This window comes from Phyllostomus discolor, chromosome 1 (genome assembly GCF_004126475.2).
Source record: "Phyllostomus discolor isolate MPI-MPIP mPhyDis1 chromosome 1, mPhyDis1.pri.v3, whole genome shotgun sequence".
In the NCBI taxonomy this organism is placed as follows: Eukaryota; Metazoa; Chordata; class Mammalia; order Chiroptera; family Phyllostomidae; genus Phyllostomus; species Phyllostomus discolor.
The window spans coordinates 43,874,715-43,890,464 of record NC_040903.2 but is presented as its reverse complement, the minus strand read 5'-3'; the positions used below and the strand labels follow the sequence as shown (position 1 = coordinate 43,890,464).

General features: G+C 40.1%; 1 protein-coding gene across 3 annotated transcripts; it reads left to right on the top strand.

Moving 5' to 3' along the window:
- The first annotated feature begins 2,104 nt into the window (after nucleotides 1-2,104).
- Nucleotides 2,105-15,610, top strand: GRSF1 (G-rich RNA sequence binding factor 1). 3 transcript variants are annotated; one of them, XM_036021776.1, is made up of 10 exons: nucleotides 2,105-2,550; nucleotides 5,135-5,291; nucleotides 6,355-6,510; nucleotides 6,903-7,046; nucleotides 7,884-8,019; nucleotides 10,084-10,265; nucleotides 11,032-11,153; nucleotides 12,527-12,662; nucleotides 12,996-13,071; nucleotides 14,260-15,610. In XM_036021776.1, the coding sequence occupies exons 1-9, from the start codon at nucleotides 2,197-2,199 to the stop codon at nucleotides 13,043-13,045; spliced, it is 1,437 nt and encodes a 478-aa protein (XP_035877669.1). In that variant the 5' UTR covers nucleotides 2,105-2,196; the 3' UTR covers nucleotides 13,046-13,071; nucleotides 14,260-15,610. The 3 variants fall into 3 exon arrangements, with proteins under 3 accessions (XP_035877669.1, XP_028361962.1, XP_028361964.1); XM_028506161.2 differs by having other exon boundaries at nucleotides 12,996-13,084; XM_028506163.1 differs by lacking the exon at nucleotides 2,105-2,550 and adding an exon at nucleotides 2,689-2,818.
- The last annotated feature ends 140 nt before the right edge of the window (nucleotides 15,611-15,750 follow it).

Sequence of the window (15,750 nt, the reverse complement as noted above, 5' to 3'; positions counted from 1 at the left end):
AGGGGATTATAGGGGCAAAGGGTGAAGGGTTTGCAGGAACAATTATAAAGGACACACGGACAACAAGGGGGCGGGGTGGAAACAGGGGCGGGAGGTGGGGAGAGCTGGGGTGTTGGTGGGGGGAGGAGCAGAAAACTGTGCTTGAAAAACTCAAAAAATGTTTAAAAAAATTAAAGAAACCAACCTTTTAAATAAAAAAGATTTTATTTATTTTTAGAGCAAGGAGAAGGGAGGGAGAAAGGGAAGGAAACATCAACTGACTGCCTTTCAGCTACCCCCAATCTACAGGTTGGGTTTTGGGACCTGGCCTGCAACGCAGGCATGCGCCCTGACAGGGAATCCAACCAGCAACCCCTTGGTTTAATGCAGGTTACGCAACCCACTGAGCCACACCAGTCAGTGCCAAAGCTAGTTTCTTTTCTCCCTTAAATTTTCCCAATTTTCTGTAAGTAAAAATCAAAGTTGTCCACTTTTTCCTTTTTTGAACTTTTTATTTTTTAAAGATTTAATTTACTTTAGACAGAGGGGAAGGAAGAGGCAGAAACATCAATGTGTGGTTGCCTCTCGAGGGCCCCCTACTGGGGATCTGCCCTGGCTGGCAATCCAGGCACCAGTCCTGACTGGAAATTGAACCAGTGACCCTTTGATTCCACAGTCGCGCAATCCCCTGAGCCACACCAGCCAGGGCTAAAGTTCTCCCTTTTTTAACTTTGTATGGTGACAGACAGTTACTAGATTCTATCATGGTGATCACATTGTAGGTATATAAATGTTCAATCGCCTGAAACTAATATAAAATTGTCAACTACACATTAATTTAAAAAGTTTTCAATTTAAATACTTAGGTGTTACTTCTGAATATACTGTGTAAATTTTCATTGTATGTATTTAGATTGCCAAGATGGAGTTACATATTATGGACTATGACTTCAGCTATTAAAAAAATGAAGGCAAGAGTAAATACGGGCAGAATCCCTAACATGTCCACAAATCGTGATTTATAGTGATAATGTTAGGAAGGGATAACCCATTTTCCTTCTTAAAAACAGAGATTTAAGAAAAAAATCTCTAGGATTTCAAATTTTGCAGATAAGTCCCCTTCTCTCTGATAGTCCAGGTCCACAGAGTCAAGCCAATCCAATTTTTTCCTGTTCTTTGCTTTTTTTTTTTTTTTTTTGGTGGGGAGTTTTGGGGGAAATTCCTAGCTTTCTGTTCCCTAAAAAGTAGGCCAGAGTAAACAACTTAAACACAATAATCTTGAATACTTCAAAACAACTAATTTGATTATGTGTTTTTGTTTGTTTCTTTTTTAGTCCTTACCAGTTTAAGGCGAATATTGAAAGGGTGATTGCTGTGATTTGGGGGGTTTGCTTTAAGAGAGCTCAGCAAAGAAAAAATGTTTGGGCGGTGGTGGGGGGATAGATAAAACAAAATTTTTAAAGTGTCGGTATTTTCTGAAATTTTATAACTTCATCATGCTTTTCTCTGAGATTTTCCAAAATAAAAAGTTCAAAATTTTAGCTTTTTCTACCTTTTACTCTCAGAACTCCCTTTTACCTATTAATGTGAGACGGCTCCTGGCCACAGAAAGAAAAATGCACAATCAGCTCTCTTTCAAGCCTCAGCCTGTCCACCTGTGAATACACTAACTTATTAAATAAGGTTTTATCTTTGTTATATGCATGTATAATCATTATATAAATACCTGTAATTTTAAAAGAAAGTTGGCCTTCCACATATAGCTCAAGTTTAGGGGCTCCTAAACTTCATTTACCCCAACCTTTCTTTACAAGCAGAGTATCACAGTTCCTTCCAGAAGCTGCCCTTTTTGCCTCTCACGTCATGCGTTTCGCGGGGGGTACAACACCGGCGTCCCTAGAACGGCGTTCCATGTCTGGGCTGTCTCCTAAACAGGAAGACTTTCACCTTGCCAATTCGGGACCTCATTTTCAACTAGTAGAAGGGCCATGTTGCCTGGGGCCCCGCCGCCCCCCATCGGCGGCGGCAGGCAGCTCCGCCTCGAAGGCGGAGACCGGGCGGAGCTGCGCTCTCTCCCCCACCTCCTCCCAACTCTGAGCTGCCCCGGATGCCGGCGGCGCATGTGCCTGGCGCCCCTCCCCGGCCCTGGATTCCACTTCCCCTCCGCTCGCGCTGCAGCCGCAGCCGCCTACAGGCCCCGCGCCGCCTCCGGAGTCCATGGCCGGGACGCGCTGGGTGCTCGGGGCGCTGCTCCGGGGCTGCGGTTGCAACTGCAGTAGCTGCCGGCGCACCGGCGCCGCCTGCCTGCCCTTTTACTCGGCCGCCGGCTCTTTCCCTTCCGAAGTCTCCGGCCGTCGCCGGCTGCTGCTGTTGCTCGGGGCCGCCGCGGCCGCCGCCTCACGGACGCGGGGCCTCCACACCGGGCCTGTGCCCACCGGGAGACTGGCGGGGCTTCCCCCTGCGGTCGCCTCCGCCGCCGCCACGGCTGCCGCCTCTTACCCGGCCTTGCGCGCCCCTCTGCTGCCGCAGTCCTTAGCTGCGGCCGCGGGCCCAGCGCGGGGTTACAGCCAGGTACGTGGGCGCCGCGAAGGGCGCCGCGCTCTCGTCTCCGCGCTCCTCCTCGTGCGCTTCGCGAGCGCGACCGGGGATCTGCGGCTCGCGCCGGACACCCGCCCCCGGCTTGCCCAGTCTTCCTATTGGGCCTCAGGACAAGGGACGCTATCCCGGGCTTCCCGGGCTTCGGCTTTTCTCCTTGTTTTGTTCTCCTGTGAGTCTGGTCGGTTGTGGATTCTAAGTGTGGCTGGGGTGAATGTTGAGGCCTTGTTTCCTGCGGCCCACGGTAGGTTTTATGAGGCTGTTGACACCCTCACCCTGCATCCCTGTCGCCCTCAGTCCGCAGGTTGTGAAGTTGGGAGGCTGAGTCCGCGAAGCTATGGGAGTTTTAGTGCAGCCACAGCATTAGGCTTGGGCAGCCCGCTTATGTGAAGGTTCACGCGCACAGTTGCGTGGGCTGGATTCGTGAGGAAGGAGGCTCGTCCCCAACGCTGCTCTGTCTACTGTCGCTAGGGAAGGCGGGCTGCCCCAGATTACTGAAGGTCACCTCTGCACCTCCACTTTCCTTGACAGAAAGAAGGTCCTTTACGACCAAGGGTCGCCGCCGAAAGGATTGCGGACACTGACTGGGGGAGGGGAGGCGAGGAGAGGGGGCGTCTAGGACACGATTTGGGGATCTAGGAGTGGGTTTACAGCGTTGTCTTTTAAAGTCCGTGTGTGCTTTAAGAACTCAGATTGCAACTATTTTGTGCCTTACAGGAACCTTTCTGCTTGTTACATGACATCTGGGAAATGTCACTACACTTTTCGACTATTACGCGCCTGATGCCTTGGGTTCATATTTATCTAAATTCACTTTGTGTTTCTCCTTGAACTTAGGCAAACTGGGAGGCTAATCAGCATGGCTGCTGTCTGCCAGTGGCTGAGCTAATTGATTTGAATCCTGGCCCAATACTTTCTGCTGCCCTTTTCAGTAAAAGCTTATGATGTTTATGGAATTCTGGGAAATTGGGGAATGTTGCCTCTATTAAGCCCTTGTGAGCAGGCTACTCCCTTTACTTTTTTTTTTCTTTTGTGAAATTGACTATAATATCTGTTGAGTCTCTACTAGTGTTATGCACTGTGCTGACATTTGTTATTGACGTCTTAAAATCTTCATGAAAATTATGGGAACATACAAAGGAGTGAAGTATCTCTCTTTAGCCCAGTAGAGTGCAAGTCATTTGTCTTAAAGCCTGAGTTGTCTTCCCATGTTAATTGTAGTGCTGGTTGCATTCTTATTAAAAATGTATTAGACTTCTGCTAGAGGTTTATGTTTATCATTGTTTCCATAGAATTAGGCATGAATCTTTATGTGAACAGGGAGAGTACAAAGGAATCTCTTTCCTTAGCTCAGTAGAGTACAAATCCTAAGACTCGAGTTGTCTTCCCAGTCATGTTATGGTACTTGTTGGAATCTGATTAAATTCCAATTTTTGCTTGGTTTTGTAAAATAGAGTTCTTTAGATATGTCTGAAGCTCCTGTTACCTCACATAACTGCTCTTGCCTTTTATGATTTTTTTCCTATTCAGTTGGTCTCACATACTAGTTGACAGGTTAACCTTTCCAAGCACCCTGCTGTCTTGCTGATTTATCCACTTCTAAATGTCTTTCATTAACTCCCCTTTGCCTACCAGGTTAAGGAGACACACTGAGCTTAACACTCAAGACCCTCTGCTAAATGGTATCAATTCCTTTTGCCAGGTCATCTTCCTTGGCTCCTAATTGGACCCTACAGTTTAGCCAAAAGGGATTATTGCTGTATTGCAAATGGGCTTTTGTTCATATTGCTTCCTCTCCTCCCCTCTCAAACTGGAATGCCCTTTCCTTTATTTGTCACTGTTGGAAGTCTGTCCTTCCTTCAAAGTCTATCTGATACCATGTCTTGATTCTTCTCTTAGTGCTCTGTTTTGAATTCATACAATATCTTGTATCATCCAGCACTTCAAGCATCTCATCTTGTATGCTTGTCTTAGTCAAGATCACAGGTGGCAAACACAAGGCCCACGGGCCTAATCTGGCCCTCCACCTTGTTCTATGTGGTGGCAACACTAAGCTCTCACTTAACAGTTAAGGAGTAGTTACATTTATACAGTCCTAAAATTACATTCGGCCCTTTGAAGGCAACCTCAAGGCTGATGTGGCCCCTGGTAAAGATGAGCTTGACACCCTGGTCTAGATGGTCAACTTTTTGAGGTGAGGGCCTAATACAGCACACATTAAGCAGGAGGCACTCGCATATTTGTCAAATTGAAGGGACCCCTCTTGTTCTGTCTTAGCAAAAGCATCATTCTTAAGTGTAATTGGGAACTGAAAAATTTCAAAACAAGTCCTGAATAAAATTTACATCTTGCTCAACCATTAGGATATACCTGCTTGTTGCTTTAGGATGCACACTTTAAGCCAAAACAGGATGAGTTAGATTTGTGAAGTGTATTTCTTGCCTCTGAGATGGTAACTGTCTCCTGAGAATAACATTCAGAGCATTAGTTTGCAGAAGTAAACATTTTCTAAATAGGTTGTCAAAGAAATATTTTTATGTTTCTTTATTTCTTTTGGAAGGAATCTAAAACTACCTACCTGGAAGACCTTCCACCTCTCCCGGAGTATGAGGTGGCCCCATCCAAGTTAGGAGAAGAGGTGGATGATGTGTATCTCATTCGAGCTCAAGGATTGCCATGGTCGTGCACTGTAGAAGATGTGCTTAGCTTTTTTTCAGGTATATTGCATGTATGTTTTAAATATGTAATTTTGTCTGAGTGGAAGATAGTCCCACAAAATCCAAGTTAAACTGTGCCGTAAACATCTTATTTGATGGTTTAGAATTGTCTCATCTGGCTGGTGTGTACCGAGTGACACTGGGTGTACCATTGGTGATACACACTAGTTTCAAGACTGAATGCAACAAAAAGTTTAGTGATAAGACAACAAAAAATTTAATGCTAAGACTAAAATTTAATAAAACCAGTTTTCTCTGAAGTTTTATTATGTAAAGATCAAAAGACAAACCTGTTAGTGGATATATGTTAGTGGGAACATGGGTTAAGAGATCTTTCTGTAATACATACATTTAGCATACAAGATCACTTTGTGTTAAGTGACATAGTTCCCTTAGTGACATGTTTGGAAGGTTTACAAATCTGTGGTTGGTTTTTTGTTTCTGTATCTAACTGATTTTTAATTTTCCTTTTAAGGGAGTTTTAGAAGATCCTATCTTAAACGTTAAAAAACGTGTGATGTGTACTTAAGTACTTTAACGTGCATCGCATTGTGTGGTCAAGCGTTTCATAAAGCCATTTACATCTTCTACCTGCTCCCTTTATAATAAAAGACGTATGAAGTATGAAGATGTGTTTTCTTAGTAGTAAAAAGGGGGAAAGGTTAAATTATGGTAGCAAAATTATTCTTCTAGGAGCTTTTGAGAGTTTTTCTGATTATGATTGTAACAAAAGAAGACACTTAGGCATAAAATGTAACCATAACAGCATTGGGACATAATACATTTCTTTTGTTGAGCCTAGCTTAAATTACCATTTAATGATCAGGAGATCACAAGCTTACGGGCAGTAAAGTTTGCTTATTCTTTTCACGTGGAATGTTTTAGAGATGACCACCACATTGGCATTTGGATGGGTTCAGTGAGGGGGTTTGTAGAAGGAATATGGCAGGCGTTTTGGTTCTTGTTTTGTATTGTAATTGGAGGATTGCATTCCAGTGACTTGTATAATTGAGTTAAAAGTTTGATTTCTGGTTTTAATTGATTTTTACTCACATACTTTTAGACTGCAGAATTCGCAATGGTGAGAATGGAATACACTTCCTCTTAAATAGAGATGGGAAGCGAAGGGGTGATGCCTTAATTGAGATGGAGTCAGAGCAGGATGTGCAGAAGGCCTTAGAAAAGCACCGCCTGTACATGGGGCAGCGGTATGTGGAAGGTACGTGATGTCACCTCGTGGGTTTTCAGGATCATTTCATTAGACTCAATACTTTCCAAGGCACTTTCATTCCATCCTTGGCAATCGTGAAGTAGTTAGATATTAGGAATACACCCTTTTACAGGGTGCAAAAAGGAGCACAGAGATTGTCTCTGTGTTTTATCTATAAAATGAAGATGTTGGCTGAGTTTACCTCACAATTTGTGCTGTTTAAATGAGGGACTCTTGGCACATAGTAAATAGTCAATAAATGTCATTTGTTATTTTCTCCAAAGAAGTACATAAAGATGGAAAAATGCTAGTTTTTCAATTCTTGGATATCCCATCAAGTATGACTTTTTTAAGGCTTTGTTATGTAAATTCGACATACCTTTTGTGCTTTCGATTTGTAGTATATGAGATCAACAATGAAGATGTGGATGCCTTAATGAAGAGCCTGCAGGTCAAATCTTCGCCTGTGGTAAATGATGGTGTGGTTCGTTTGAGAGGACTGCCTTACAGTTGCAATGAGAAAGACATTGTAGACTTCTTTGCAGGTACTTTCCAGTTTTACATTTCCAGGGCCTCATACCTTTTCCTCCCCATTGTCTCCTTTATCTCACATAAACCTTTTCCTAGACAACTGCATGCAGTTATATTAGGTTCTTTTGGGGAGAACGCTTCATTCGAATTTTCTGTCTTCATCGATTATATGACTGTTTTGACCTAGCACAGTGATCAAGATGTCAGATCACGCTCTGGCTGGCGTAGCAGTGGATTGAGCTTGGGCTTCGAACCAAAGTGTCACATGTTCGATTCTCAGTCAGGGTACATGCCTGGGTTGCAGGCCATGACCCCCAGCAACCGCACATTGATGTTTCTCTTTCTCTCTCTTTCTCCTCTTCCCTCTCTAAAAATAAATAAATAAAATCTTTAAAAAAAAGATGTCAGATTGCAAGATAGTTCATGTGGGTTTATTTTACTGTTGGAAGGAAAATATCCTCTCATAACAGTGTTCATATTAAGACAGTAGCAATTTACATGATTTAATAGCATTATTATTTAATTCTTAGCTGTAAAGCATGCATTGTTAATAGTGATGTTAGTCAAAATCTTTATTTCCCCTACTATATAATGGCAAAAAGAGAGAGACGGAGAATTGTGTTGTATATGAAATGCTGGGACCCTGACCATTCTGCAAATATAGATGTGTAGGTGTTACTGGTTTTGGGCCAGTTTTCTTCCAGTTAGGCATGTATCTGACTTTGGGATTGGTAGAGCAGCTCCCAAATTTTACTAAGAAAGTAAACAAATTAGTATGTGAACGGCTATTTTAATGGTAAAAAAAGATCCTGTTAGCAGCACTCATTTGTGATAATTTTTGGGTGTCCTAGGACTGAATATAGTAGACATTACTTTTGTGATGGACTACAGAGGGAGAAGAAAAACAGGAGAAGCCTATGTGCAGTTTGAAGAACCGGAAATGGCCAACCAAGCCTTATTGAAACACAGGGAAGAGATTGGTAACCGGTGAGTAAAGCAGATACTACTGATGCAGGACTGTCATCACTGGGTCATTTTGATGACTGCACTATGACATGATGTTAAATGATCCAGACACAGAAAAGTAGAATAGTATGCTGAGTTTTCAAAAGCCTATTAACAAATTGTTGATGTGTTAATTTGCTGTATCTGTTATTTCAGTATGCATCTTTAAAATACTTTTTCTTACATGAGGTCAGTATTGTCACATCTAACAAAATTAGCAACAATTTATTATCTAATGCTAGTCCATAGTCACATTTTTAAAATTATAACTAATATGTCATTACAGTTCGGGTTTTTTTTTGCACCAGAATCTAGACATAGTCCACACTGTATTTGATTGTTATGTTTGCAGTTCTTTTAAATTAGAGATCTCCTTTATTTTTGTATTCCCTCCCCATTAAAAAAATTTTTTTTATAAACAGGTGCACATGCATTTTTTGAAAGATATTATTTATTTATTTTCAGAGAGAGGGGAAGGGAGGGAGAAAGAAAGAGAGAGAAACATCAGTGTGTGGTTGCCCCTCATGTACTCCCTACTGGGGACCTGGCCTGCAACCCAGGCACGTGCCCTGACTGGGAATTGAATTGGTGACCCTTTGGTTAGCAGGCTGGTGCTCAGTCCACTGAGCCACACCAGCCAGGGCCCCTCCCCGATTTTAAATGTTGTTGATTTTTTGAAGAAATTGGGTCCATTGTCCTATACGCCATCTCACGTACAATTTTTGTCTTATTGCTTCCTCATGGTGTCATTTAACATGTTCCTTTGTATCCTGTATTACTCCCTAACAACTGGAAGTTAGGGCTAAAGTCTTGAATTGGTTGAAGTTAACATTTTAATGTGGACATTCTGTCAGGGGTGTCCAACCCATGGGCCACATGTAGACCAGGATGGCTGTGAATATGGCCCAACATGAAATCATAAATTTACTTAAAACCTTTTTTACTTTTTTCGCTCATCAGTTTTCATTAGTGTTTGTATTTAATGTATGGCCCAAGAGAACTCAACTCTTCTTCCAGTGTGGCATAGAAACCAGAAACGTCAAAAGTTTGGACACCCCTGTGAGATGATTCAGTGTGCTGTATATTGTATCATCTTAGGATGCAAATAGTGATGGGTGGTTTCTTTTGTGTTTTGGCTTTAATTTTGGAGGAGTTCTCAAAAGTCAGATTTTAAATCACTTTTTTGTTGCTTTCTGGCATTTCACTTGACTCCTTTGAAATAAAAAAAAAAAGCCATTCCACAGCCATTGTCAGAATTACTTATAGAATTGGTTCAGAGGTCTTTATTCAATTTTAAGTGAAAAAGTGTATGCAGAGCATTCCCTCCCACCCCCCATTTTCTTTCACCATTCTTCATATTATATGTATCTTGGAAAAACACATCAGAGTTATTTTATGTGAGAGTGTTAAGGCAGTGTAGAAATCTCTTTAATAAATTAAAAATGCTGCCCATCTAATCTTTATAGGTCTGTAAATAGAAATGCTTTTTACAATTTAAGCTTAATAACCTGATTTGGAAAAGCAGTGTTGAGAAAGGAAAACTGGATCCAGAAGCTTGGATTTAATAGACAGACTCCCTGCCAGGCAGGTCAGAATTGACATTTAGTTCATGAATTCTCACAGGACTTTTAGCGAAGTTCTGGAGGAAGTTAGCTCCTCATACACTGTGACTTTTAATATCTTATGCAGATACAATTAATAATCACAGAATTGAATTTTAGGGCTTCAGTACAAAACCCTTACCAGATTAATTCTTTGCATACACACAATTACCCTTAGTGTAGTTTTTCTCATGAAGCAAATAAGGTAGAAAATGTTAAAATGTATATGAAGAAAACTGATCTTCTGGGCGATTAAATCAGTGGTTGAGTACTCCCTGCCGCTCCCCCAACCCCCCCCCCCCCCCCCCCCACATACCTATTATCTTGGGACTCTTGTGTTTCATTAAGCTGTTGAAAATACTATATATGCATGTTTTATTGCAAATGAGTCCAATGTAAGGTTATTTTGTACCATTTGTGCCTGTTCTCTTTTGCTTTGACATAGATACATAGAGATATTTCCAAGCAGAAGGAATGAAGTTCGAACATATGTCGGTTCTCATAAGGGAAAGAAAATGGCATCTCCTTCTGCTAAGTATATAACTGAGCCAGAAGTGGTCTTTGAAGAACACGAAGTAAGTGAGGATGTTCGACCTATGACAGCTTTTGAAAATGAGAAGGAAATAGGTAAGGACCTGCCATTTGTTGAGACTTAATTGGGTCTGTGTTGTATGTTTTGATATTTGTTAAAAAAGTTTTTACCATGTTGTGTGAAATTGTAAGACTATCAGACATGGAAATTGAATTGAGTGTAGTATGCACTTTGAATACATGTAGAAGGGCTTAATTATTTCATAAGATTTTTAAATGTAATAATCTTTGTAGATTCTATATCAGCTAGATGGCACAAATATAACAAAAGGAAGTAAAATATCAATAGACTAAGGAGGGAAAACACTGGATAGAGAGCAGTAATGACTGAAGTCATTAAGGAGTTTTGTTTACCTCTTTATTTAAGTCATTCCTTTGACTCCTAACCCCAAAGCAGCATTTAGAATCTTTGAAGTTTGGTAAATCCTTTTTAAATCAGTGCCCTGGGATTATCCTGTTAACTTCTCCTTCCTTTCTTCCTCCTTTCTTTCACCTATAACCCAGAAAGTTACTCTTTCCTTTATTTTTTTCACTAATAACCATTTTTTCCCCTCCCTGTTGTCACAGAAAGATGTTCTTTTATAATCTGGTAATGGGTTGAGGCACCAAATTCTTACTGGTGTTCAGGTGATAGTCGTAAAATGTTAGGAATCTCTATCATTTTGGCTTTTAAAATTAAAGTCCTTCTTACTGGTTCAAGAGGAATTGAGGATTTTGACAGAAAGGTCATACCTAATTGTAATCTCTTAATAACTCTTGAAGCTTTTATGCTCTTGACCGTGCTGCTTGTTCCGCCTCCCAGAGCTGCCTAAGGAGATGTCAGAAAAGCTCCCAGAGGCTGTTGATTTTGGAACCACGTCCTCGCTACACTGTGTGCACATGAGAGGATTGCCTTTCCAAGCCAACGCCCAAGACATTATAAACGTGTGTGGCCGTAAGATTCCAGTCTCAATAGGTTTGAATGAAAGTTCTAAAATCAAACTTTGGTTAGTTTCAGGGAGGTAGAGAAGAAAGTGCAGTATTTCTGGAGTATATATGGACAGTAAGGTGGCTTCTCCACGGCTGCCGAGGCTTCTTTCATTTTCTTTACCTAAGAAGTATGGATGTTACTAGGCTTTTTTTAAAAAAGATTTTTATTTATTTATTTTTAGAGAGAGGGGAAGGGAAGGAGAAAGAGAGAAACATCACTGTGTGGTTGCATTTCACATGCCCCCCAACCAGGGACCTGTACTGCAACCCAGGCATGTGCCCTGACTGGGAATCCAGCTGGCCACCGTTTGGTTTGCAGGCCTGTGCTCAGTTCACTGAGTCACACCAGCCAGGACTGGATGTTATTAGGTTTTAAGGCGAAATGTATAGTGGATAAGATTTTATAGATGCAAAATAGTATGATACGGGTTTTTATTCAAAGAAAGTTTGTTTTTTCTATAAAACGGTTCGACACGGTCAGCTTTGAGCTTAGGAAACTGAGCCCCAGGGGAATTTGCCATGAGTGGTTAAACACTAGACAGAATTCAGGACTCTTAAATGCTGGGAGTTCTCATTAGATCATGTGGCCATCTTGCATTATTCCGTAACATTTGAGAAAAAGATTTTTAAAAATAATTTTATTTTATAATAGATACTGTATGCAATGAAAAGATAAAGCAACAAAGCTCTTATTGACTTGAACTTGAGGACAAACTTAAGGTAGATCCAAACCTAGAGTCTTCAGTTAGCAGTGGGGCCTCAGTTGTCTTCATTATTTCAAAAAGCCTAACAGGTACCCAATCTTTACCTAAATGAAGGTTGTGCAGTCTGGTTAAAGCATTGCATTTTGTTGCTTTGGTTTGGAACGATAACCACTCAAGTGGTAGCTCTGTTTATGTAGTGCTGATAAGGAACAGGTTATCAGGTATATGTCTGCTGAAAAAATGGTAAAAATGAATTATTAAGAAATAAATATATTTGATGGACAGAGAAGAGAGTCTTTAGAAACAGGAAAGGATGGGTGTGGGAGGAATAATAAAAGCGGTCTTCGCTGGTATAAAAACTGTTGAGAACTATTTGTTGTGTAGTATTACGTTTATAGTTTAAGTTCTCTGGGAATGGATGTTTGAAATCAATGTTGAGTTCTAAGAAAATCAGTAAAGTGGGAGAGGTGGTAGATGTCTACTTTGTTGCTTAAGGAAAGAGATTTCCTAAAAACAAATTAATCAAAGTGTATGAATCAAAGTCTGAAAGAAAAGTGCAGAACCATTAGGCTTACAGAAATTGGGCCTAGTACCATTGTGTTCTTTTTGGCTTCCTTTGTTTAGTTTTTTGCTCCACTGAAGCCTGTTAGAATCACCATGGAATACAGTTCCAGTGGGAAGGCCACTGGAGAAGCTGATGTGCACTTCGACACCCACGAAGATGCCGTCGCAGCAATGCTCAAGGATCGGTCCCACGTTCGTGAGTGCTGCCCATCGTTTTTGTCGTCATTTCTGATGGATGTCTTCACTCAAATGCCTTGTTCTGTTTTGGGGTTTTGCCTATTGATTCTACTAAATTAAATGTAAAAAGGATGAAACATTATATTATGATGAAAAGCATTTGTCTATTGATTATCCTGAATATTTCTGTCTATAGAGTTAGTTGGGATTTTTTAATTTTGTTTTTGACTTTACTTTAGAAAGAAATGGGGAAAGGATTTGAGTTTCTGTCTGAACTACAAGAAAAATGGTGATAGTATTATTTCTGCCTTTTCAGTTTTTTGAAATGAAACTTTTTCTTTGTCATTCTCAGAACATAGGTATATTGAATTGTTCCTGAATTCATGTCCAAAGGGAAAATAAGACTTCCAGGGACTCCAGATAAGAAGGTAAATTTAAGATGTACAATTGCAGAAATTATTTTCTATTGATAAATTAATTATTAACTCACAAATTTGTAATGTTGAGACCATTCTCTTTAATAAAGATGAAAGTAGTCATGATAATTGAAGCATCAATATAGGGAATGATATTCTCCTGGGAAATAATTCATTATGATAGTATAGTGGCCCCATGTACAGTCTTTTTGCATCTTTCTCAAAATTTGTCATTCTGTGTGCCTGAAAATAATTTTTTACCTTCAGTAACTATAAATTATAATACACTGGATATGCTTTGCATTCGTTTTTCTTTCTATACAATTTTAATTTCCTCAGTTCTAAGATATTTTTAAGATGTGTAAAATGATACACTCAAAACCAGAGCCTGTCAGTGATATATACATTTGGTGTATCACTGTTTCTGTTCCTGAAATGGTGTTATAAAAATGCCCTGGCTGGTGTAGCTCAGTGGATTGAGCGCAGGCTGCGAACCAAAGTGTCGCAGGTTCGATTCCCAGTCAGGGCACATGCCTGGGTTGCAGGCCACGGCCCCCTGCAACCGCACATTGATGTTTCCCTCTCTCTCTTTCTCCTTCCCTTCCCTCTCTAAAAATAAATAAATAAATACAAATCTTAAAAAAAAAATGGTTGTACTGGGAAGCAGTATGTGATTTCATAGAGTTAACGTGGCTGTGACAAATCTATGAAATACAGTGTCTTGATGTCTTTTCCTTTTGACCAAATGTTATGTGGTGCCTTTTTTTACCCTATAAAACCTTTTAATGTATTTCATTGTAACCATTTTCCTCCATATAGTTTCTACATGGTTCTTTGCCTTCCTTTGAGACACTCAACTATAATGATTTCTTGAAAACACGAGGGGAATTTCTTTGTAATGGTTGTCGTGGGCTGTTTCTGGACCTAAAGCCCCACAATCTCATGATACTAAATATTTACATGTAGCTAAAATCTTTGTAAAATATATTCTGTGCTCAACTTAAAAAATCCCCTATCTTCATACCAGGCTGCAAATATTAATGCCTAACTAATTTTCTTTACCTCAACTTAATGGATTTATCAGATAAATTTCATGGAATTAGATAGAAAAAAAATATTGAATTTATTTTAAATGGTATAGGAATGTGTTCAACGCTTTTTCATGTTTAGTAAATTTTCAATACTCTCTTTTATTTTCAGGATGAAGCAAGAAGCATTTCATCTGCACGTCTCTCTTGGATGTGGGATATAGAGTTCCAGTTTTTTAGCAGCAACTGCTTGAGAAGGGATTTTAGGGTTTGGGGTTAATTGCTTACGAGAAAAATGCCATAGTGGACTGTTTAGAAAGAAAAAGGGAAGATTCAGTTTGGGATTAAATAAACCACAAATTTACATATTGTTTAAACTGTCCAGGATAGGATCTGATTTAAAAATCTGGTCTTTATTTCATTATTAAATACTTTGTTTTCATAGAGTATCCCTATGTGAAGACTGCATATTTTTATTCAGCATTGTCCTTTGAAATCTTTCCCCTATTTTAAAAATGATTTGTTTGAGGGCTGTGATATAAAACTTCCTATGGAATAAAATACTGATTTATTTTAACTAAATACTCACCAAAGCAAGGAAAGGTTTCAGACCTTTGAACCTTTATGGTTTGGCAGAGTAGCTATAATTTTAGGTGTCTTTGATGACTTAGGGGTAGGAATTAAAAAAAAAACTATTCAAAACAAAAAAAAATAAATACCACAGATCAGTGTGTGTCCTGACAACGGTTTGGCCGTTCCACATCTTTTGCAGTGTTTTGCCTTTCTAGCCTGTGCTGCTGGCATTTGACATTAGTGCCTGTGTACTTCAGGAGGGAGTTCTAGTCTCAACCTAGAAGTTGTCTGAACACATACCCCCACGCCCCCACCCATTTCTTTGGTTTTGGGTAAACATCAGGGGTGTTAGTCTCAAAGCTGTGAAGTGATGTGTCAAAACAGTCCCTACTGGTAAGGACATTGATGGCTTCACTTGAATTTAAACCAGCGCTAGATAGGAAACCATCCAAGTCCCCTCCTTCGCTTTTCAGTGGGGTCGCACATCCCATATTGTAGAACAAGTAGGGGTGCCTTGCTTAAATAAAAATAGCTTTTAATGTATAATTGTGTGGAGGGTTTATGGATAAAGCTGTACTTCTGTCACATAGTGGCAGTATCTTCTGCTTTAATATTAAACAGCTTGTTATTTAAATATTGGATCAAAATGGCTGGCTTCAAAATGTAGTCTTTAATAAACTAATTTTATGTGCACCTGTGTAGGAGAATCAAAGTCCTGTATACTTTCTTTGCCTTGTTCCTGTTCTCAGGGTGACGACTGCTACATAGTTACCAGGAGTTGCAATTCTAGTTCTCCACATGAAATTTGTCCACATTTCTGAGAGAAGATAACCTGGAGGAGAGATTGTGTCTTCTCTCAATACATAACCATCTTTGATGACCAGCTAAGATACAAAACCACTGTACTGTAAATAGTCAATAAATGAAGGCTTGGTTCAGGCTGCAGATTACCTAAGAGTATTTATTTTGGAATGTGTGGATAAACCAAATATATTTTTTTTACATCAAGTCCTGGCATGTTATAAGGAGACATGATTAATTTGCATTTGCCATCCTATAAGAACATGACTTAAGCAGCTTAAGAGCTTCA

Coding starts and splice junctions, on each gene's coding strand:
- GRSF1 (XM_036021776.1), top strand. CDS start 2,197: ATGGCCGGGACGCGCTGGGTGCTCGGGGCGCTGCTCCGGGGCTGCGGT. Junction 10,266..11,031: donor TGAAAATGAGAAGGAAATAG/GTAAGGACCTGC, acceptor TCCGCCTCCCAG/AGCTGCCTAAGGAGATGTCA. Junction 12,663..12,995: donor CAAGGATCGGTCCCACGTTC/GTGAGTGCTGCC, acceptor TGTCATTCTCAG/AACATAGGTATATTGAATTG.